General features: G+C 43.7%; 1 protein-coding gene across 1 annotated transcript; it reads left to right on the plus strand.

The window, feature by feature from the left end:
• Nucleotides 1-9,987: 9,987 nt before the first annotated feature.
• On the plus strand, nt 9,988-16,073 carry LOC146352464 (protein FAM240C-like). Its single transcript, XM_084832118.1, has 2 exons — nt 9,988-10,133; nt 15,941-16,073. The coding sequence occupies exons 1-2, from the start codon at nt 9,988-9,990 to the stop codon at nt 16,071-16,073; spliced, it is 279 nt and encodes a 92-aa protein (XP_084688244.1).
• The last annotated feature ends 7,299 nt before the right edge of the window (nt 16,074-23,372 follow it).

The raw sequence follows: 23,372 nt of genomic DNA on the forward strand, positions 1-23,372 counted from the left end.
TCAGACGCTAGCAAGCCTCTATCCTGGAGATATGCAGTAACAAGGGGAAATGTTGCAGTGTAGAGTGCTCCTGTTGCAGTGTAGACTCCATTCCCCCTCCCAACCAGTGTTCTGCTTGCTTTCCCCCACAGTCAGTCCTCACTCTGCAGCCACTGGGCACACTCAGTGTTCACTCATCTGTTTTGTGTGGTTCCTCCACCCCACCCCCCTTTTAGGATATTTTCCTCTAAAGATTCTTTGTACTTTTGCAAACCTCAGGGTTCCCTTGGGCCTGCTGATATTACCTTCTTGTGTGTGGATGGTACCAGTTTGGCTACATAAGGGGCATATTTGGGGCTATTTGGGGGTTGTATCCCCCTAACAAGCCATGCTGCCTGGGCTCCGATGACATGACGAGCTATGCCTGGACAGATGATTAGGCAAATGGCACCCAGCATGCACTGCAGCTTAAACAAGCCACCGTGGCTTATTTAATACATGGGGATTGTACGAACCATATCTATAAGTTGCAGTCATGAATGAAATCAACACTCAGGCTGCCTTTACATTAAAGAAAAAATCCGCAGTCCTACCATTGTGGAGCCTTTCTGCATTTACAGCAGGCTCCCAAATGGTGACCACGTGATTGCTGAGAGGGGAAGCTTTTAATTTTAAAGTTTCCATAGAACTCAATGAAACAGCGACATCTAGTGGCTGTTTTAATAGTGTAACAATCTGAGTTTTTTTGACACCTCACGTTCTCCAGATCTTTTAAACATGGAATAACCAGGAAATACCTCTGGATGTGCCCTGGAGGTTGACGACATCATGAAAAGGACCCGCAAACGTCCGTGAGTGAGCAATCCCAATAGCAGGATAAAACCTCAGTGTGAAGAAGCCCTTTGTCTGCATCCCATGCTAACTGGACATGCTCAGTCCTTAGACAGTGGGGAGGGGGTTCCACTCCCTTATCCCCCCCCACAGTATTTTTGTATTTCTGCAAGCCTTTGTGTGAGCCTGCGTCTGCTGATACCTCTTGTCCTTGGGTGCTGTCATTTTGGCTATGTAAGTGAGAGCACTCTTGGCTGAAGATATTATTAGCATATATAACAATATGACAGTCAAAAGAGTGGATGTTAGCGTATTCAAACTGCCTTTCTCTTGCCACTTGTCACTGAGCAGTGACACCCAGCACAGATGGAAGAAAGTAAAAGGCTAGGATCTCCAGGTAGACTTGAGACCTGGAACCTCTGAATTAAGGACTGCCTAGAAGAGGGGTGTTGAATCTCATTTGGCCCAAGGGCCAAGTTCCATTTTGGAACTCTCAGGGGGAGGCGAATTCCGGTCACTGATGGCAAACTGGGTGGGACCAAAATACAAAAAACCCCAGCCTATTTTAACTGAAAGCAATTACTGGATAACAATGAATTGCCTCACAAGAGCAAACAAAATACATGCCTCAGTTACATGGCTCTTTCTGTAAATTAGTAACTCCATACGGTAGAATCTCACTAAAGTCCTACTTAGAGTAGACCCATTGAAATGAATGGGACTTAAGTTAGTCATGACTACTCTGAGTCAGGGGTCTACTCAAAGTAGGACTGTAGCGGTAACAGCTTTCCAGCATCTGAGGCAGTGGCCTTTCCCATTTCTCCTCCCTGAGCACAGCTTCTAGAAACTGAACCTGGGACCTTCTGTGTGCTTTACCACTAAGCTTTGGCCCCTCCCATGGTAGTCATGTCACTGGAATATGAGGCATTTGCTCCTGCCTGGCATAAGATAAACATCACCTCTGAAAGGATTATAACTCCTGCATTTCCACTAGTGAGGGCAGAAAATAACTACACTGGGTGCATGTATAGAGCTATTCCCTTACCGTCAATGGTATTTTGTCATACATAACACACACGCACATACATTTTCATGCCCAGTTACATAATTGCACATGCTCAAAGTAATACAACTGGTAAGTTCAAGAATAGAATGGGGTGTGACATTCCTTCAAGTTCCACACCTATTTTTAAAAGGAAGACATTAAAGAGCTCCTGTTCTCTTATGGAAAATGCTTTCAGGAATCCACCAGTAAGAATTCCATCAATAAGCAGCACAAACAGTGAATAACAACGGTTTTTGTATTCACAAATCAAAATTCAAGTGTTGCTTTTTTGACAATGCTCGACTTCCAGCTTTCACTATGTAAAATTAATCTAATTTGCCTGTGGTAGCAAATATCCAGTTCTGTGGCATTCAGCAGGGCCCATCCCTCAGCTCAGCTGAGAGACCAGCTGCCATTGGACTCCTTCCCTCCCTGCTTCCATTCAAGCTGGTCATTATAAGGTCTACTATGTAAGGAATTGGTGCCTGAGTCTACTTTTTTCCTCTTTTCTCCACATCCCTTTTTCCCTTTTGTGTTATGCCTTTTAGATTGTAAACCTGCAGGCAGGAAATGTCATATTTTTAATCTTGTGTACAGTATTTAGTACATTTTTTATGCTTTATATATGATGAATCATAATACTTCTGGTATTTAGTGCTGCACATGGCAAAAGCTTTGGGTAGGTTTGCATGATCATGGGGGGGAAATAAGCCACGGTGGTTTATTTTCCCTCTGTGATCATGCAATCCTGCCTTTAGCTTTGAAGAAAGCATTAGAAATCTGATGGGAGAAATATTAAACATAGGGTATGTTTCTAGAATGCAATGAATATGAACTAGAGCACGCTCCGGGAGAGAGCGCAGGACAGGAAGGCCTGGCGTGCCATGGTCCATGGGGTCACGAAGAGTTGGACACGACTGAACGACTGAACAACAACAACAACAACAAATGTTTCTAGACCATGATAAATGGTGCCCTATAATTGAAGACTTTCCAGAGGGGTTGCCATTTGAATATGTTGCACCAAAACAACTAAGGGCACAATCCTATGGCTGCTAGACAGTGGCTAGACGGCCACAGGATTGTTCAGTTTCTGGGAACCAACCTTGGAGTCCGCACTGTGAGGCTGGTTCCCAGAAAACTGACTCCCCGCCCCACCCCTGCTGCCTCATAGGCAGCGTGGATCATCCCTGGGCTCCGCACTTGTAAGATCAGGGTGGAGCAGGTCAAAAAGGGATGTTCCCGGGGACGGGGAGGGGCAGGAAGTGCAGACGTGCTGGTACAACAGTTCCTATGTGTTGTCTGGCCTCCTCACCCACCTCCACTCTGAAGTCCCGTGGCTAGGCAACCAAAATCAGTGGCCTAGCTGTGAGTGCAGGGTGGCTGGAGTGTTGAGGAGAAGATCCCCTCCGTGTTCCGCCCTCCCTGCATTGGACAGGTGGTTGGAGGCGGCCACCTCTCCACATAGGATCGCTCCCTAAGAGTCTTGTTGCACCTTAAAGACAAATAAGGATGCAATTCTTTGCATGTTTAGACAGAAAAAAGTCCTACAACTCCCACCATCTCCCAGCTCGGATTGCACCCTAAATATATCATGGCATAAGCTTCTGTGGACCAGTCCACTTGATGCATCTGATGAAGTGGACTCTCATCCACAAAACCTTATGCCATAATACATTTGTTAGTTTAAGGTGTCACGAGACCCTTTCTCATTGGAGAAAAGCTCATCATGAGAAACAACAGGGCAGGATCTGACCTCTAGCATAGAGGCAGAGAAAAGACTCTGTATATTCATTCACCACAGAAGAAGAGATTGCTACATTTGTCACACATTCTTAAAAGCTTTGAGGCTGCCCTTGAGTTGAGTCCAGAATCCTTTACTATGCACAGCATTAACAGCTTAGCTGGAGCCTAGTCATGCAACCAGCCAGGTGTTCTTACCAAGGAGCAGTTCAAAAGAAGATCCCCCATGTCCTTTGCTCAATAACACAAACTTGAAACGAGCTGCATTATACAATGTACACTGTTTAGATCTTTCGGTTTTCTTGGAGGGGACAGCACTGTGTTCCTGCTTGTCACATGGTATCATATTCCTAAGATGTGCACTTGTCAAAGAATAACTGTTTCCCTTGAGCCAAGTTATGACATCAGTGACACTTGCCAGAAATGATAGCACAGATCAAATGTGGCATTTAGAGCCAATGCCTTGTAGCTGTCTGGCCATTCCACTTCGTGTGTTGTAGACTTTACAGACCGATATTAGTTTCTTTGCCTCCTGTTGAAATGATTCAAAAATAGCCATGTCACCAAACCCAAATAAAAATGAGTGACAGAAGAAAAGATATTTGAGGTTCACACAGTCCCCTGTGAGACTGTTAGAAAGAGAGGAACCTAAAGGTAAAAGTAGCACATTTCAAAACTAACTCCAGAAAGCTTGGTGGAAGAAGAAGCTTCTATATTATTAAAGTAAGCGTTTAATTATTTGATAGATTGCTGCTTGATTAACTTGCAGTATGTAGCACAGTAATCAACTTTCCTTTGATCTTTTAATGCAGGTAATAATGCAAACGAGTACATGTCCTTTTTGTGATACTAGATTTTAATGTACTATTCCATTTTACTAAGATCTTTAATCTCAGTTGTCCTTCATGTTTGTATTTTACATTGGTATTTATATCTATGTGTTAAGGTAGAACTTCGATTGTTATCAAAACACTGAGTTACAATTTTGCACCACAGACAAGATGCCCTCAAAGAACATATTTCATAAGATAATAATTCCAGATCATGCCCTTGTAGTAACAACAATATGGAAGCTATTTGTTTTGTTTTTAATTTAAAGCATGTGTTAATAATAATTGCAAGTTGTCATACAATGGCTTCATTTTAAGGCTGTAATCCTATGTACACCTATCTAGGAGTAAGCCCTTTGACTATAGTAGTCCTTACTTCAGAGTAAACATGCATGGAATTGGGCTTCAACCATGCTAACACTCAAGTGTTGAATTTGGTTTAATTTTTTTTAGTCTATTGAGGGGCTTTAAAATGTTAATGAAGATAAAAATACACTAACAGTGCAATCCTATGCATGTCTACTTAGAAGTAAGCCCCACCAAGTTCAATGGGACTTAATCCCAGGTAAATTTGTATTTCACTGTAAGCCCGCAGTTATACACACTTCCCTGAGATTAAGTCTCACTGAACTCAATAGGGCTTACTTCTGAAAAGACTAGGGGTGCACTGTAAAGGTATCTCAAAATAAGTGGTGCCTACCATAGTACCTCAAACATTCCTTGAAATCAAAGATTTTGTTCTCCATTGCAGTTTTACATAATAAAATGGGGGGGGGGAGTGAGAGAGAGAGAGAGATCACCAAACTTAACTGAATTTGAATTTCCAGGATAGACAGATTATCTTGCATCATGCTCAGAACATTGAAAAGAACAAAGCTGGGGCTCAGTCTCAATTATCTGCTGTGAATCTACACTTAAAACATGTCACCTACATTTAAAAATAAAATATGGATAGAGTCCAAATTGGTTAGCTTCTGTTAATGCAACAGTATTATTTCATTGATTTGCCATCCAACGTGACTAGGAAGCCTGAACCAAACTAAACCATTGCAGAGTAGATCTAAGCAAATGAATTCTTAAACCTTGTTGCCACTTTAGAATGCCCCATAAAAGGCACCTAGCTTTTCCCAAACTGAACCTGTACCGATACGAACGTACATTTAGCAGACTTTCAAATGCCACTACATTCCATAGATTTGTCATTAACTTCAACAGAATGTAATATGGCACCCCTAGTTTTCAAATTAGTAAAAGCATGTATGTATTTGAAGCTGACCGCATCTTTGTATTTTCTCAGCACTGTGCTGAATTGCATATTTGAACCAAAAACCATGGATGTAGTTCTTAATTTTACAAGTTTGCCTGTCAAACTGTAATGCTGAGTGTGGGCTGTACAGAGGCGTGAATGTAAAAAGGACACCTTCCTTTCCCATTGCCTCCTGTGGTTACACTGATTGGTTTCATTTCCTGTGGAGACTCAGTGACTGCTGTTTCAATGTTGGTGTACTGCACCCCACAGACTCACACAGACTCTGTCTTCCAGGCAAACATAAGTTTTATTTAAACTAAGCCTTTTCCACTGATCTCTCTCAAGCAGTACCCTCCCTGTCCTCAGGCCAGAAGTGGTGGGCATTCCCCTACACCACTTCCTGGTTCCCCCCAGGAAGCACAACCTACTCAGGCCAGATCCAGTACTTCTTTCATATTGTTACAACTGCAATGGAGAATGTAATGGGGGAGGGGGACTATTTATTGAATGTGAATTTCAGTTTTGGCCTCAGCCTTGTTTCTCTGTGAACTCTAACCTTTTCAAACAACACAGGAAACCAAGTTGTCAAAGCTTGGGAAATCCCTCAAACTAACATCCATAAGAACATGAGAAGATGAACATGACAATATCCATAAGAACATGAGAAGATGAACAAATGTCCATCTTGTCCAGCATCCTGTTTCCAACACTGGATAGCCAGATGCTCTAATTTGCTCTTGCTAGTTCCTGGGGTCCCCAATGTGGTATCTGTGGAGACCTCCCCACCTCTGTCTTGTACTTAGATGCTTAAACAAGTTACTTTTTCTTTTCGTCTCATCAGTTTCCCTTGTGGGAAATGAGTGTTTTCTGATTGGCCATGCTCACCATGGCAGCCATTTTATGAATGAGCAAGCCCCTACGGCAGCCATTTTGTGAGAGTGTCATGACACTCTGCCAAAATTTCAATTGTGCCCTCCAACCCAAAATGGTTGGGGATCCCTGTTCTGTTCACATGATTGGTGGTGGTATATATATCTTATATGATGCTATTATGGAGATGTTTCTTAAAATATGGGACAATTATTCACAGTTTTATATCAGTATGTAAATCAGAAGATACTTTACTTAAGATGATACTTCTCACTTTTGTTCCCATGGAACACTTGCTTTGCTCAAAGTCAAATCAAAGACAAATATAGACTAATAGTCACTAATGAGCAGAAATATTTTCCACATCAAAGTATTTTTTCCAGTATCCATTAATTATCAGATTATCCATTAATCTTAAGGGAACATTTTATTTTTTTAAAAAAATGCTTCACATTGTTCACCCAAGCTCTAAGGCCATGATCCAAAGGAAGTGTGCATACACATGGGCAAGAACTGTGCATATTGTTGGAGTATTCTTGGAAATTTTCACTGACAGCAGCTCTGACAGAAAATGGAAGATAATTTTTAAATTGAACTGCTGTTTTCCTCTATATCATCCAGGCACATTTGTAGTTTATTTGAATCTTGACCTAAAGGTCCAAAATGAAGGAATGCTTGTTAACATTTAAGCTCTGTTCTGCTGACTTTATGTTGATTTTTACAATTACAACTAAAACAGAAACAACAGATATCAATAAATTAAAGGAAAAAAACATGCACCCAAAGGCAGAAATGGAAGGATAAGCAAGATTAAAAATGGCACTTTACATTCCAAATCAAGTTATCTCACTCCCTCTAATAGCAAACTCAGGTGGTGAATGCCGACAGGATTAGCCAAAATGGGGCTTGTTGTTGTTGTTCAGTTGTTCAGTCGTGTCCGACTCTTCGTGACCCCATGGTCTTCCTGTCCTGCGCTCTCTCCCGAAATGTGCTCATGTCCATAATCATTGCATTAGTGATGCTATCTAGCCATCTCATCCTCTGCCGTCCCCTTCTCCTTTTGCCTTCAATCTTTCCCAGCATCAGGATCTTTTCCAGTGACTTTTCTCTTCGCATTAGGTGGCCAAAATATTGGAGCTTCAGCTTCAGTATCTGTCCTTCCAATGAGCACTCAGGGTTGATTTCCTTTAGGATTGACTGATTTGACCTCCTTGCAGTCCAGGGGACTCGTAAGAGTCTTCTCCAACAACACAGTTCGAAAGCATCGATTCTTCGACGCTCAGCCTGCCTTATAGTCCAGCTCTCACAGCCATACATTACTACTGGGAAAACCATAGCTTTGATTATACGAACCTTTGTCAGCAAGGTGATGCCCCTGCTTCTTACTATGCTGTCTAGGTTTGCCATAGCTTTCCTCCCAAGGAGCAAGCGTCTTTTAATTTCATGGCTACAGTCACCGTCTGCAGTGATCTTGGAGCCCAAGAAAATAAAATCTGTCCCTGCTTCCATTTCGTCCCCTTTTATATGCCAGGAAGTGATGGGGCCAGATGCCATGATTTTAGTTTTTTTAATGTTGAGTTTCAAACCAGCTTTTGCACTCTCCACTTTCACCCTCAACAAGAGGCTCTTGAGATCCTCTTCGCTTTCTGCCATTAGGGTGGTATCGTCTGCGTATCTGAGGGATAATTCTCCCGGCAATCTTAATTCCAACCTTTGATTCATCCAACCTGGCGTTTCTCATGATGTACTCTGCATATAAATTAAATAAGCAGGGCGACAATATGCAGCCTTGTCCTACTCCTTCCTCAATTTTGAACCAATCGGTTGTTCCATGTCCGGTTCTTACTGTTGCTTCTTGACCATCGTACAGGTTTCTCAGAAGACAGGTGGTCTGGTACTCCCATCTCTTTAAGAATTTGCCAGAGTTTGTTGTGATCCACACAATCAAAGGCTTTAGCGTAGTCAATGAAGCAGAAATAGACGTTTTTCTGGAATTCTCTTGCTTTCTCCATGATCCAGCGAATGTTGGCAATTTGATCTCTAGTTCCTCTACCTCTTCGAAACCCAGCTTGTACTTCCGGTAGTTCTCGGTTCACATACTGCTGAAGCCTAGCTTGTAGGATTTTGAGCATAACCTTGCTGGCATGTGAAATGAACTACTAAAATGGGGCTACTAAGAAACAAAAGGGAAGTATTGGCATGTTTGGGAGTAACTCGAGTTTTATAGAAATAAAAACAAACTTCTAAAATTCCCCTAAGGGACAAACACCCTCCACCAAAAGTGTTATGATGTGTGAGCCTGCTTAGTAGATATGGGATGTTGACTGTCAGATGGAAAAGGAAAATGTACATCTATGGGGTTTAGGACTGGAATGGAGGGCATAGATGCCCTAAAGAAGGTTTCATTTCCTGTGGAGATGCCTATGCCTAAAGCATAGGCCTAAAGAAGGGCATAGCTGGCTGGAGCCCTGAGCAGGAGCGCTCCTGATATTTGTCGACAATATTTACAGTACAAATGGCTACCATAATAAAAGCAAAACAGAAAGTAAATATTCAAAAAAGCATTTTGTTACACTCAGACCATTCTAATACCTTTCTATAGTAGATGATATAGGTTCAGCCTTGCTGGCCTTTTAATAAATGCTTCAGGGAAATCTGTAAACTTTAGGAAAGGTAACCATTTTCCCACTTATTTTTCCATTCATAAATTCAATTGTGAATTAATTTTTATATTTAAAAAGGCAAACTTTTAGAGAGCTTTTAAATGTCAAAGAGGCTCATGCTCAAATAAAATAATAGCATCTTATATCAATTGTAAACAAGAGTCAGGAAAAGCAAAACATTTCAAGGACTGATTGCGCTTGACAGGTTGTCAAAAGCAAGTTTCCAACTTTTAAGACACCCACATGATTGTCTGAAGACAGTTGTGCAAATTGGAGACCCACATATACCAAGGAGCAATAACAATGAGTCATATATAGAGAATGATGAGTCATATGTGATGAGTCATACCATTATACTTACTGTAGAATAACATATCCCAACGTTGAGGCATGTTTCTCTGTGGAAGCAGAGATACACCAAAGGAAGCAAGGAGGTCCCAGGTTCAATCCTGCCTGAAATCTTGGAAAGTTGCTGCTAGCCCATGTTGACAGTACTGGGCTAGGTGGTCCAAGGATCTGACTCAGGCAGTTTCCTATGAGCTGATGCCTGACTTCCTTTCTGAAGCTGAGCTCTAGCAAACCCTAGTTCAAATGCCATCAAATACTATATAGCCTATTTAACCAGAGCCTCTATTACCAGTTCTTTTCATGCTGGGGGTTGTCGGTTTTTTTGCCATGTTATCGTGTGTCTTGCCATTTTCTTGCCATGTGTATTATTCCCTGACTTACCACAGTTGCTGACTGCTGTCTCCATATCTTTGCTTTGCTTTTCAGAAAATGAATAGACATACCAGCTTCAAACACCGTGGTGTGGTAGTCCATGATGCCCATGGCTTGAAGAACTTTTGGGAAGAAATCATTGAATCACACACCAAGCAAAAAGAAGCGGAAGATTCCCGATTAACCAGAAGTGCTTTGAATAAGTGAGTGGTTTTATCTGCCATGCATGCAAGCTGTATCATGTGCTCTAAAACTGGCATTTCCAATACTTTGATCCACTGAGTGCCCTGCTGAGTACACCACTCAGCAGTTCAGCAATGGAATAAGCTGCATAGGAAGGGCAGAATTTATTTTCTGTGAGGTTTTCAAGAAGAGGCTGGATGGGCATCTCTGAGGTTGAGGTATAAGGTATTGGGGCCACAGTGGCTTAGTGGTTAAGATGCTGAACTGCAGACCGGAAGGTTGGCAGGACAGCAGTTTGAGACCCGAGTGCTGCATGACGGAGTGAGCTCCCGTCTTCAGTCCCAGCTTCTGCCAACCTAGCAGTTCGAAAGCAAGAAATTGCAAGTAGATAAATGGGTACCGCCTCGGCGGGAAAGGTAACAGCGTTCCGTGCACCTCGGTGTTCAGTCATGCCGGCCACATGACCACGGAAGCGTCTTTGGACAGCGCTGGCTCTTCGGCTTAGAAATGGAGATGAGCACCACACCCTAGAGTCGGACACGACTGGTTGGGGACACCTTTACCTTTTTATTGTGTCCTAAGGCAGGCAGTGGGTTGCATCGGCCTTCCGCAGCATGATTCCCTCTAGTTCTTTTGGACTTAAACTCCCATCAGACCCAGCAGGCAAGGCAAATGGTCAGGAATGCTGGGAATTGTGGTCCAGAACATCTGAAGGGCACTTGGTTGGCAAAGGCTGGATTAGATGATCCACTCACTCCTTCCCCAAACTGTCCTTTGTTGATTCATTTGGCCAGTCTTTTCGTCTTATCCATGTTTCATTCACATTTCTGCTGCAGTGAAAATGACAAACATGACCACCCATCCTGTGACCTTTTGATAAAGATGCCAACCCCAAAATAAAGATGTAGTTATACATAGCTGCATATAAGTTGCCTAGTGCATGGAGAAGTGTGCAGACTTCCAGCTGCAGCATAGCTAAAGAGTGCATCCATTAAAATTAATCAATTTATGTTGGCAAGAAGAAACACATTTAAGTAGCAATTATATTTCTACATTTGAGCCTATTTCAAAATAGCTTCCGAAGAGTCTACAAGAACTAGTAAAGGATTATCTTTATTTTGCAAAGGTGCTAACTTAATGCAAGGATTTGTAGTACCTTATATATTGCCAGTCCTGTGGCTTGGGGTAGTGATGTACAAACAGCTCAGCCCTATGTGTGTTTAATTGAAACTAAGCACCAATTGAGTTCATTGGGGCTTAATCCCAATTAAGTATGCACAGTATTACAGTTTTAGTTTTGTCAACATTATTGTATGCATCCCAATTTTCCGAGCAGTGAGAAATTCTAGGCATGCAGCACTTACCCAGGTTTTGTTCCATCTGGAAGGAGGTCACAGGAGGCTTATATCATTCTGTGACTTACTTACTTACTTACTTACTTACTTACTTACTTACAAATGTACAGGTTGAGCATAGGTGGGGGCTCAGGTTAAAACACTTCAACAGATAGCCCACAAACCAGTGCTCCCAGGGAAACTGCCAACACCCCAAGATACTATTAACTTTTTCTTCTGAATGCTAGCCATTCAGAAGACCAGCTGTTCAGAACAATTAGCCAACTATATTGTTCCCATGGCAACAGATCCCCTGCAATTTAGCTAACAAAGGGATATGCCATGCTAGACTTGGCCACCTGGTTTGAACACTTTAGCAGTCCTGCTCAGGTCCAGACCCCAGCCTTAGAATCATAGAGTTGGAAGGGGCCTCAGAGGTTACCCAGCTGAACTCCCTGCTCACAACATTATTTTTATCACTGATTTTGGCGCCAAATTGTACCAAATTGCTAGCTCTCAAGACACTGCATTGTTTATTATGAAAATTTTCTCCCATGAGGAATATTTAACAAGCTGTTAACAATGAAAGAGGTGACTGCATAACTGAGGGAAGTACATCTCTGAAACAGCCTGTCTGCTGCCGGTGGAAGTTGGTGGCTCCGATTTTGGTGGGGCTGTGAATCCAGTCTGGGTTTCAGTCAGAACCAGCCAGAACTCTAAAGGAGCTACCCAAGCTGTTGAACCTATTTTGGGGGTGGGGTCAGCACCTTGGATAGAATCTTTAGAGTTCTGGCTGGTTTTGACTGAAACCCAGGCTCCTACCGAAATCAGAGCCACCAGCCTCCACTGGCTGCTGCTCCTCCATTGAGGCAAGAACTGGGGGAAGGAGATGCCATGTTTAGTACCTCACTGTTTCATTAGCACAAACCACTTGCAGACTTCAGGTTAGAGGTCAGGTCTTTTATTCAGTTCTAGCTGTGCTCAACCAAACCTGCTTTTAGGAAGCTGCAATAAGGCAGCAGCCCCACCCTCCGACTTCTTGTCCCAACACTTCCTGTTCCCCCCTTCCTTTCCCCCCTCCCAGATCCCAGTGTTCTCCGCTTAGTTTCATTACTCATGATGCACTTATTGAAGAAGAACGATGCAGAACAGAACTATTCTGGGCCAACACTGTCTCCCTGCCGCTACCGTACTGCAGCCAGCAGCCATAAGCTGCTACTGTCTGGACTGCATTGCCATGGCATGCACGTAAGGCACAATCCTATGCAAGTTTAGACAGAAAAAAAGTCCTACAACTCCCAGCATCCCCAGCCATTGCATAGCTGGCTGGCGCATGCTGGGAGTTGTAGGACTTTTTTTTCCTGTCTCAACATGCATAGGATTGCGTCCTTAAAGGCAAACTACTTGTTGTACTGCACCACATATAACAAAGCCTCAGTATCCCCTTTGCCCCTGCAAAGTGCATTCAGGAAGAGTGTAAGAGAAGAGACAGCAGGGAAAGGAGTGCTTAATCTTTCTCCTACCAGCTGCTTTCCCATGGAACCTTTTGTTTCCAGCTGCCTTTATCCCATATTTGTAAGGTAAACAGAGGTCTGGAACACTGGCAGACACTGCCAGCTCCAGTATTGTTGAGGGCCCATGGGCAAGCCACCTCCAATGGGCCCCTCCCTCAGGGAGTCTGCCTTCTCACCGCCATTGTCACCAGCTGCTATCTCTCCTCATCCTCTTTCTCATCACTGGCACCACTTGTTTCTTGACAGACAGAAAGCCAGTGAGCAAGTAGGCAGCTCCTCCTTCTCACCACCACCATTGTCTGCGCCAGAGCAAGAGGCAGGTGAACAAGCAGGTTGCAAGGAGGAGGAGGAGCAAGTCCAGGGGGCTCTTGTCAGTGGCTCCTGCTGGGGTGTGTGGGCCCTCAGCAGGTGCCCAACCATGCCTTGGCACCAACCCTGCTGGCAGCAGTAAAAATAGCTGGTGAAAAGTACTCCCTACTCTGATGCAAATTGTCCCTCTCTGAGGCCACTTTTCAAAAGAAAAGAAGCCAATGGGCTGGTTCGCACGATCACCGTAGCCCACTATGGCGTGCCATCCACCCTTTTGAATTTTCAAGCTGTAGCAGGTGGCCACCGTAACATATCGTGTTATGTGAACCTGAGTACGGTGGCTTATACGAAAGTTAAACAACCCACGCATGACCCATGGGCTGTTTTAGGGTTATGTGAGGGTTGTTCAACCCTCACATAAGCTACCCTCACCGGGTTCTCATGACATCCCTCACGAAAAGGTGGCCGACACACACCGCACCCCACCTGCTGTGGCGATTGTGCGTATCCGGTCAGTAAATCTCCAGAACACACAGCTGCCATGTAACAGTTTTCCTCTAAAAGCAGGAATGCTCCCCTAAGAGAAAGTATTTATTTATTAAATTGCAAAGTCTATCTGGAAGCACAATAACATTGCAGTGCTATCTGGAAACACTCAATGCCTCCAGAATGGTTTAAACAGAAAGATGCAATCTAGAGAATCAAAGGCTCCAACACATATACAGGGTGAGCATCACATGATCAGAAGCTGCCCTGTTATTCACTTCAAGGTCAGGGAAAGCTTTGTGCTCACATCTTCATTGCAGATGAAACGTTTTGTGCACACATCTTCATTGCAGATGACAAGCTTCCCCCCTTCCCCCATTGTTGAGGAGAATGGAACAGCCACTTGTACATGGAGCTTGGTAGGGACATGATGGGTTATTAGAAAGCTACTCAAGTCACTGTTTCAGTCTTGATGATAAGCTATGTCATAGTTAAAAAAAAAGTACTGCATATCCCTTCCATCAGAAATGTCAGCTGCAGCGAAATAATGTACAGCAGCTCCATGCAAGTTAACTTTTATAACCCACAAGTTCTTCAGAAGGTGTCTATAATTCAAACAACATACTGTTAAGTTGGCAGGCTATGGTAGACTGACCTTACAGAAAACAAAACTCTTGTCTAAGACACCTGATGCTTGTGAGCAAGCAAGAGTCTGAATTGAAGATAAATATTCTCTTCGTCTTCCCTGGGATGTTGCAGTTAACAAGGAACACTTGACAAAACCAAGAGAGGGAAAGGGAGGGACAGGGAGTACTTTGAATAAAAATATTCCAACTGATTAGACTGATTCTTAAGATTTTGAATATCCCCTCCTGAGAATGCCACTTTTGCTACAGGGCAGATCAAACTGGGGGGTGGGGGGGACATGTTAAACTGTAATTTGTAATCTCAGTTGGAAGCAAAGTGGAAACGACCACAGCCTTAAAAGGCTAGGCTAGGCTAACTAAGACGTTCAAGGAGGCAGGCAGCAATACCCACTGGTATGCCGCCATACTGCGATAAGATGACATTTCATTCTATACCTAGAATATTGAATGCTTTCTATCCATAGTTCCACTGGAAAGCTAGCCTGGTAGAAATGCCTCCAGTTATATAATCAACAGTATAGCTGGGAAACCTGATACCCTTCTGGTGTTGCTGGATTACAGCTCTCATAATCCCTTACCATTGGCCATGTTGGCTGGGGCTGATGGGGGTTGGAATCCAACAACATATGGAAGGCCACAAGTTCCCCACTCCTGACCTACAGGTTCCTCCCTCCTCACTGTACCACAGTAGAGCTTAAGCCTGTGGCATTTCTCTGCACTGTAATGTTAAAAGTATTTATGATCATCATTGCTGAATGTATACTGCATGTTTTGACAGAACTCCATAATGTCATACCATGATGGAGTGCCTCTCTGTTCCTGCACAGTTTCACCACAGATTGCAAATCCTAAAAACACATCCAGATAGTTCTGATTTCAGGGATCGAGTGCACAGAAGTTCTGTTCCCTGCTGTCTAGTCACGGAGAGTAAGTCCATCCACACTGGTCCTATACCAGCTCATTTGAGAGCAGTGGAGAATATGCAATCTTTACCTTTCACATTTTCTGTGCTCTGTCATGCATTAAGAGCTCAACCAGGGACATCACATGGAAAGCTGCCACTTCAATATACATAATTAAAACCACATTTTCTTGACTCAGAATGGATGCGTATCAATTCCTTGGTTTGTGTTTTGCCTTTGGACTACCATAAACAGTGTTTGTGTCCACAGATTTCCTTGATGTCATTTCCAATGCATGCATTATATGACTTTTCCTACGAGATAGCACTTACGCTTCATGCAGAGAATACCCAGAGGAGAAGCATGTATCTCTAATGACAGCATTTTCCCAGTTGTTTGACTTCTCTGGAATCTAGCAATGTCACCAGGTTTCACGCTGATGATGAGTTATACCATTAGAATTTTCTCTGTGTCCCAAGCCAGAAGGCCAGAGAGATACCTATACTAAATTAACACAAGACAAGTGCATTGGTGATGAAAGAAAAGGGACAGCATTGGTATCACTCAAAAGAGATAGACATTTGAACAATTTGGCTAACAGTTCGCTGATGAGAACTTTTGTTCCTTGTTCCCAGGCTCCGAAGTGAATGGGCCCAGCAGCTGGAAGGTCGAATAAAAATGCTTCAGAAGACAAGTGAAAAGCCAAACGTGCAGACTAGCCTATTGCCAATTGAAACTTTTCAGCCAATGCATAAAACAGCAGCCTAAAATCGTTGCTGAAATGTAAGAGAATGTCTTTTCCTAGCACTGACTTGACCTATTTTTGATCTTGGGTACACTATACTGAATGAGAACATCAAGTCCAATGACATCTACGTTATAAATGAGCTGGTAAGAGATAGGTCAGGGTTAGTTCATGCCTTCCTCCAAAGTTCAGTCAGTGTAGGTCAGATAATAGGAAAAATAATTTATATTAATGTTAACTGTTAAAACATTATGGTAAATTTTAAACTATGTGTTAATATGTCTGCACTCAGAATTGCCTTGGTATCTTTTTGCATTTATCCAGTGTGACAGCATTACAGTCTTAAGAAAGAAAACTGTTCTTTATTGGGTATAAAATGATGCTGATGATAATGATCAATGAACATAGTGTTTAGATGTGACTAATATATTGCCTCATGCTCCTTTCCTTTAAGATGTTCCAAATGTTTGAGATTCTTGAGACTGAAGCACCTTCAGTTTTGAGAAAATGAACATTTTTGCAGATCTGTATTGCAAATAATCACCCCTCCCCCCAGAATTGTATGTGTGTGTGTTTTTCCAAGCTGAACTCCCTTCCTGCTCCCAAATGAATTTCAGGGAGAAAAATCTGTTGAGAAACATCTCAGTTTTCCCCATAAGGATGTAAAATACGTTTTGCATTCTACTAGCTGTAGATGAACTATAAGTGTGACTCCTTTTGTATTCCTAGCTTGTCAGGTTATCAGTGTACTATCACATCCATTAATTGAAAAAAAAATCTGTTTAAAACTAATTTACAGTGCAATTCTATGCATGTCTCCCAGGGCCACCCCTCCCATGAGGCAGGAAGAATCCCCTTCTCACATGGCGGATCAGGAGGGGCAGCGGATCACGCTCCCCTCCCACAGGGAAGGCCCCTGCAGGCACCACCATCACCACACCAGCCCTGCTGGCCTGTTGTGGCAAATAGGACAAGCAGGGCTCCTTGGAGGAGCCACTGCCTTCCTCCATCTCTTGCTCTGAGCCCTCTCACAAAGTGAGAGATCAGTCAGGCAGGTTGTCTGGAGAAACCACACACCTGATCTCTCACTTCGGGAGAGAGGTCAGAATCAGAGACCAGGTAGGTGGGTTCTCTGGAGAGGCTGCCTGCTCACCTCCCTGCCTGCCTGCCCAGTCTCTCGATCTGGGAGAGTCCTCCAGATGAGGAATCAGGTGGGTGAGTGGTCTCTCTGGAGAGCCCACCTGCCTGATTGCTCATTGTTGGCAGTGGCGGGGAGGCTGTGGCAGCGGCAGCAGAGCGGGCACCCTCCTGCCTCTGGTGAAGGGACATCTTGCTCCGCCAGAGGCTGAACTCTCACTGAACTCAATGAGATTGACTTCTGAGTAGGCATGTATAAGAATGTGGTGCTAAACTACGGCCTTTAAAAAAAGACTCACACAAAACCTGCGTTGCAACTTGAGTAAACATTAAAAGCTAAAAAGGCATTTGAAGGTGAGAAAATAAAAGTAAAGTCTTTGAAAATGTATCTAATAGTAGTGAGGGAGGAGGAGGAGAGTTACTATAGTCATTTATAAAGGAAAATATCTTACTCTTGGTGCATAGTGTAATCTCCCTTTAGGGAGATGGAGAAGTCAGCATAAATATATAACCATATATTTTTAAAGGAGGATTTTATTTTATTTTACACAGTGGGAAACACATAAAGGAAGAGTTAAGTTTCAACTTCTTCACAGTGTTGCAACCAAGATGTTGTTGTTGTTTTAAATTTAGGTTGCAACTACTATTTTAAACCAATAGATGCTTTGTTTATTTTGTTCTGGGGAGAGGGATATTGGAAGTAAGACAGCTATACTTGATGCCAGTGCCGCGTTCACAATGCATAGTGTGATGGATTAGTTGCACAGGTTTTGTGTGGAAAGCAGAAGGCCCACTTGTCTGGGAGTTTGGAGGGCTAAGCGACAAGCTGCCCAGCAGCACAGACAGAATGATAGGTGGATGGTCAGGCCCTAGGTTGCAGCAGTATCAGGCCATCATGGAAAGTGTAGTACAGCAGCTCCCCATGGTGGTAACTGCAGACATGGTTAAAAGTGTTATCAGAAGCCAGATAGAGGATCAAAGCTAGGTCAACAGTTCCCAGAGAGCTGAGGCCAGGCCAAGCAAGGCATGGATGGAAGTTGATGAGCAGTGTGGGCAGCCAGAAAAGTAAGTTAAGAAGGGGGAAAGGGAAGCAGAAGCCTGATTCTTAAAGAGAAGTGCTCAGACTGAAGAGCAGAAGAGAGTTTGGGGGTATGAAAGTACAAGGTGAAATGCTGGGTCACCTGACAGGCCTCTCAGCCAGCAGGATTCACTTAGGTGTGTAGAAGGCAACCATCTTGCTATATCTGTGGTACTTCTGGTGAGCCTTTTGTCCTGGTAGCATCCAAGAGCAGGAAAGAGCTGCTGTAGTGTATCTGCAGCACCATCTTTGGTGCAGATAGGAAAGATACATCACCCAACTACCAAAGTCTTTCATTTAAGGTTCAGGGTAGTTTGGGAGCAAAATAGGCTTTGGAATGAGGAGGCTTGTTATTTCTAAAACCACTGAATACTGATCTGCAAAAGAGGTGTGATTTGGTGAGCAAATCACCAACACCACCCATCCACCTAGCTCCACTCAGGTTATATCACTGCTTACCATAACACACTGAACTTGCCCTCCTTTTCCCTTTCTCTTGCCACATTATTCTGTCATTCTCAATTTGCCCACTAATCTTTCCACTCAGTACCTTGCAGAATTTGTACTAGGCCAGAATCTGGCCCCTAGGTATCCACTGCAACTTCTTCTATTAGTTCCTAAAATAAATATACTTCTGGTATTGATTATGCCACTGTGTCATAATCAGTGCTTTCCTTCCCTATTCTAAAACTAGTCCATGCTTTGATGAAACCATCACACTACACTGTAGTCTGATTTGGGCAATATCACAGCATCCTGTGAGCAGGGATGTAGTAAAGCATACAGCTACATGCGTCTGATCTCGTAAGCTAAGCAGGGTTAGCACTTGGATGGGAGACTGCCTGGGAATCAGGCTTCCTGCACTGAGCAGGGGGTTGGACTTGATGGTCTTGTAGGCCCCTTCCAACCCTATGATTCTATGAAAGCCAGGGCTCACAGAGTCAAAGCACTGGGATTTTGATTAGCATGGACAATGACATCATCTCCCTCCCCCCCGCCCCATCTTCCCTGTTTTCAGGATGGTGTGGATTAGATGAAAATTAGCATCAGATATGTGGAAGTGACCAGTGAAATTGCAGCTTGGCACAGAAACAGCAATACAATTTTTCAAAACATTTATGTAAAACTATTAGGGGCTGCAGTGGCTTAGTGGTTAAGACGCTGAACTGCAGACTGGAAGGTCGGCAGGTCAGCAGTTCGAGACCCGAGTGCTGCGTGACGGAGTGAGCTCCCGTCTTCAGTCCCAGCTCCTGCCAACCTAGCAGTTCGAAAGCAAGAAATTGCAAGTAGATAAATAGGTACCGCCTCGGTGGGAAAGGTAACAGCGTTCCGTGCACCTCGGTGTTCAGTCATGCTGGCCACATGACCACGGAAGCGTCTTCGGACAGCGCTGGCTCTTCGGCTTAGAAACGGGGATGAGCACCACACCCTAGAGTCGGACACGACTGGTTGGGGACACCTTTACCTTTACCTTTTTATGCAGAATGTTGTTTGTCAGCCTGAATTAACCCACCCAAACTTCTTTATAAAGACACATTGTTGCAGTATTTGCTCCCAACCTCGCCACACAAGTTAGGCTTGGAAATATTCAATACTTTGATTATACAGAATGTATATGTGTTTATGTGTGGCTGTACATCCTTTAAGTAAAATATTATGAATGACATTGAGTTTTGGTTTTGGTTTTTTTACATAAGATTAACACCAAGATTTCTCCTTGCTAATAGTTATGGATGGCATTGCTCCACTAAAGGCATGGAGCATTCTATCAGTAGCGTTAGTAGAGAACCTGTTTGTCAGACATAGGGGCTGTTCAAACAACACACTAACCCACACTCAGTGGTTGAGTGTGGGTTGTTGTTAAATGGTGGGGGGGTTGATTTGTGGGTTAGCGTGTTGTCCGAACCCCTGACATTGTCCACAGGGTGGCTTGTTAACCATGTGGTGTGGCTTGTTACCACCCTTAACAACCCAACAACAAGCCATGGGTTCTCAAGGTGGCTTGTTTGAGAAAAATAAGCCATACTGCATGGTTAACAAGCCACCCCACAGAAAATGCTCTGGGTTCAGACAACACACCAACCCAAGGTTCAACAACAACCCACGCTCAACCACTGAGTGTGGATTAGCATGTTGTGTGAACCCAATAATTGACTGTGTTCAGATGTAACAGCCCTCAATTGCTGCATTTGAGGGTTACTGTGACATCTGAACCCATAGACCCAGTTGGTATAATCTCCACAGCCCACAATAGCTTGTTTAAGCCATGGTGGTTTGCAGTCTGTGCCAGCCGCCATGTTAAATATGCAAGCTGTGGCTTGTCCTGTCATGCAAACCGTATTCCACTGTGGTAATTCTAGAACAACTCATGGGTTGTTTCACCCTCCCATAATCCATGACGCCTGGGTTCGCATGACACAACAGGCCACAGTACATGCATGCCAGGGCTTGCATATTCAAAATGGTGCCTGGTGTGCATCACAAAAAAACAACAACATGTTAATTAACCTATAGTGGCTTGTCATGACATGTGAACAGCTACATTCTAGATTTCGCAAAGTCTCACCCACACTTAAGACCAACTAGGCATGCGAAATGCATAGCTTGTAACTATGCCAGTGCAAGGGGCCTGGTTTTAATTGGGACCACAGCACATGAGGAGGGGAAATTTAACTCTTCCCTCCCAAGCTACAATCCCAGTGAAAATCCTGCCCCACCCCCGCACTGTAATTAGCCTTAGGTGAAAAAGCTTCTTTGGGCACCAATGAGAGATTTTTTCCCCCTAAGGTTAATTGACGTGCATGTGATTCATTGAGACCACGCTGGGGAAGGAAGAGTTAATCCTTCATTCCACTATGCACTGCAATCTCCTCCCTTTGGTGTGCCTGTAATTAAAGACAGGCAAACCGCAGGTGTGGGTTTGTTTGTTTGTTTGTTTGTTTGTTTTTGATTTGATTTGATTTATTCCCTGCCTTTCTACCAACAATGGCACTCAAAATGGCTTACAAAAACAATTTAAAATTGATTAAAACAATAAAACCCATTAAAATACCATAGAAAACATAACAATTACAGAATAAAAACAGCATTCATGGTTGCTAGCCATGCATTTAGTATAGCATGTACTTTGGCCCTCAGGTGTTCTGGTTAAGCAGCATTAAGAAGGGAGGAGATGTGGAAAGCGAAAGCAAAGTGGCAGCAGGGCAACTTAAACACACCCACACACAAAAGCCATCTGAGATGCTGATGTTGAGGAGTGCTCAGAAGGTATCGATACTACAAAACAGAAACTATTTTATTGCCATGGCTTTACTAGAGGAGCTTGAATTGAGGTTAAGAGTCTCTGCAGGAGAATTATTGGCACCCTCATAGGACTACCATTTGTGGGATTCCTTGGGGAGAAAGAGGGCAGTTCAGTGGAGGCTGATAGCTCCAGTGTCAGTGGGGCGGTGAATCTGCTCCAGGTTTCCGTCAGAACCAGTCAGAACTCTAAAGGAGCACCTTGGATAGCTCCTTTAGAGTTCTGACTGGTTCTGACTGGAACCTGGCACGGATTCACCGCCCACTGACATTGGAGCCACCAACCTCCCCAGGGGCAGTTACAAAGCCAGCTTGAAAATTCTGCTCAGGTTTGTAATACCAATCTGTCATGAATCACAGAGCTGGGAGGGAACCTGAAGATCATTTAACAGCAACCCTGCCTGGGGCATTGCGGTATGTGTGTGGACAGTGACATGGTGGATCAGCTCCATTTCCAAAGCCCTGCTGCCTCAACCTGCCCAGGGCAGCCAGTAGGAGGGGAGCAGACTTGCCTTTTTCTTTCCTCCATCGGTTCCTCTGGCTACTTAGAAAGTCACATTCTCTGACCAAACAGAAAGAACAAGTTCTTCTCTTATTCTGGGTGCTTCAAAGCTAGGCTTTTTATTGCGTCATTGCCCTGCCTCATTCACAGAATTTTACAGGGGGTCGAAACAATGACATCTTCTGCTCATAACCCTCCCATGTTTTCCCACCTCTTCTTCCATAATTTCTTTTACCACAGAAAATCTATTAAGGAAAAGTCAAGGTTCCCCTTATGACCTAGACCCCCTGAGCAACCCCTTAAGGATCTCTTGCCTCCTTAAGAGTCCCACCTTCCTTCTTTTAAGCTTCCCCTTCCCAGTAATGTGGGGTTTAGGCTATAGACATGGGGTGACTGACACTCTAGACGCAGGGTTTAACCAGAACAGTTTACTGGTAAATTTAAAGCTAGTAAATCACAATTAAAGGTATTTACACAATAGAGCTCAGTGATACAAAAGGCCTTAGAAGAAAATAAAAGTTGCAAAACGCAAGTTCCTTTACCCTAGTTGTCCTTAGACTTTTCTAAGCTGCTTCTTCCGGCTCGCTGTTCAGACTCTGCTCTCACTTCAGGCTCTGGCTGTCTCTGCTCTCACTGGCTCTCTCGCTCTCTTTATATACCCTCCTTCAAAACTGAAATTACGGTTTCAAATCTGAAGAAATGAAACCCAAGTGAAGAAATTAAACTGACACTTAACTGGAGAAATGAAACTACTCCTCTCAGGGTTATCCCTTCCCTACAGAAAATTCCAGGCCTCTAAGCCTGACCTGTTTTCTCTTTGCCTCTGTAGGCATCAAACCTACAGAGGGAAAAAAAGAAAGCCAAAATAGCTGCACAATGCCTTTGGATTGCTAGTGCTAGGGCCCCTCTATCTGGAAGTACCTCTGTTTTGTGAGGTGGGCATCATTCCACTGATGCTGGCAGGGAAATGTTTGGTCAATTGATATGTGATCTTTGTGGCAACAATTTGCACGTTATGTTGCCAGACAGTGATGGCAGCAGTACTTATTCCCCCACCACTATACACTTCCCAAATACTATAGCCATACATGAACAAGCCCACCACAAGTGAATCAGCTTAGTGTACATACATACAGTGGAACTGATGGCTCTGTTGTCAGCAGGGTGGTGAATCCACTCTGGGCTGCAGTCAGAACTCTAAAGGAGCTAGGCAAGGTGCTTCAGCACCTTGGACAGCTCCTTTAGAGTTCTGACTGAAACCCAGTGTGGATTCATCACCCCACTGACATCGGAGCAACCAGCCTC

The sequence above is a fragment of the Heloderma suspectum genome, chromosome 2 (genome assembly GCF_057233095.1).
Source record: "Heloderma suspectum isolate Gila_16-S chromosome 2, 16-S_ref, whole genome shotgun sequence".
Classification (NCBI taxonomy): domain Eukaryota; kingdom Metazoa; phylum Chordata; class Lepidosauria; order Squamata; family Helodermatidae; genus Heloderma; species Heloderma suspectum.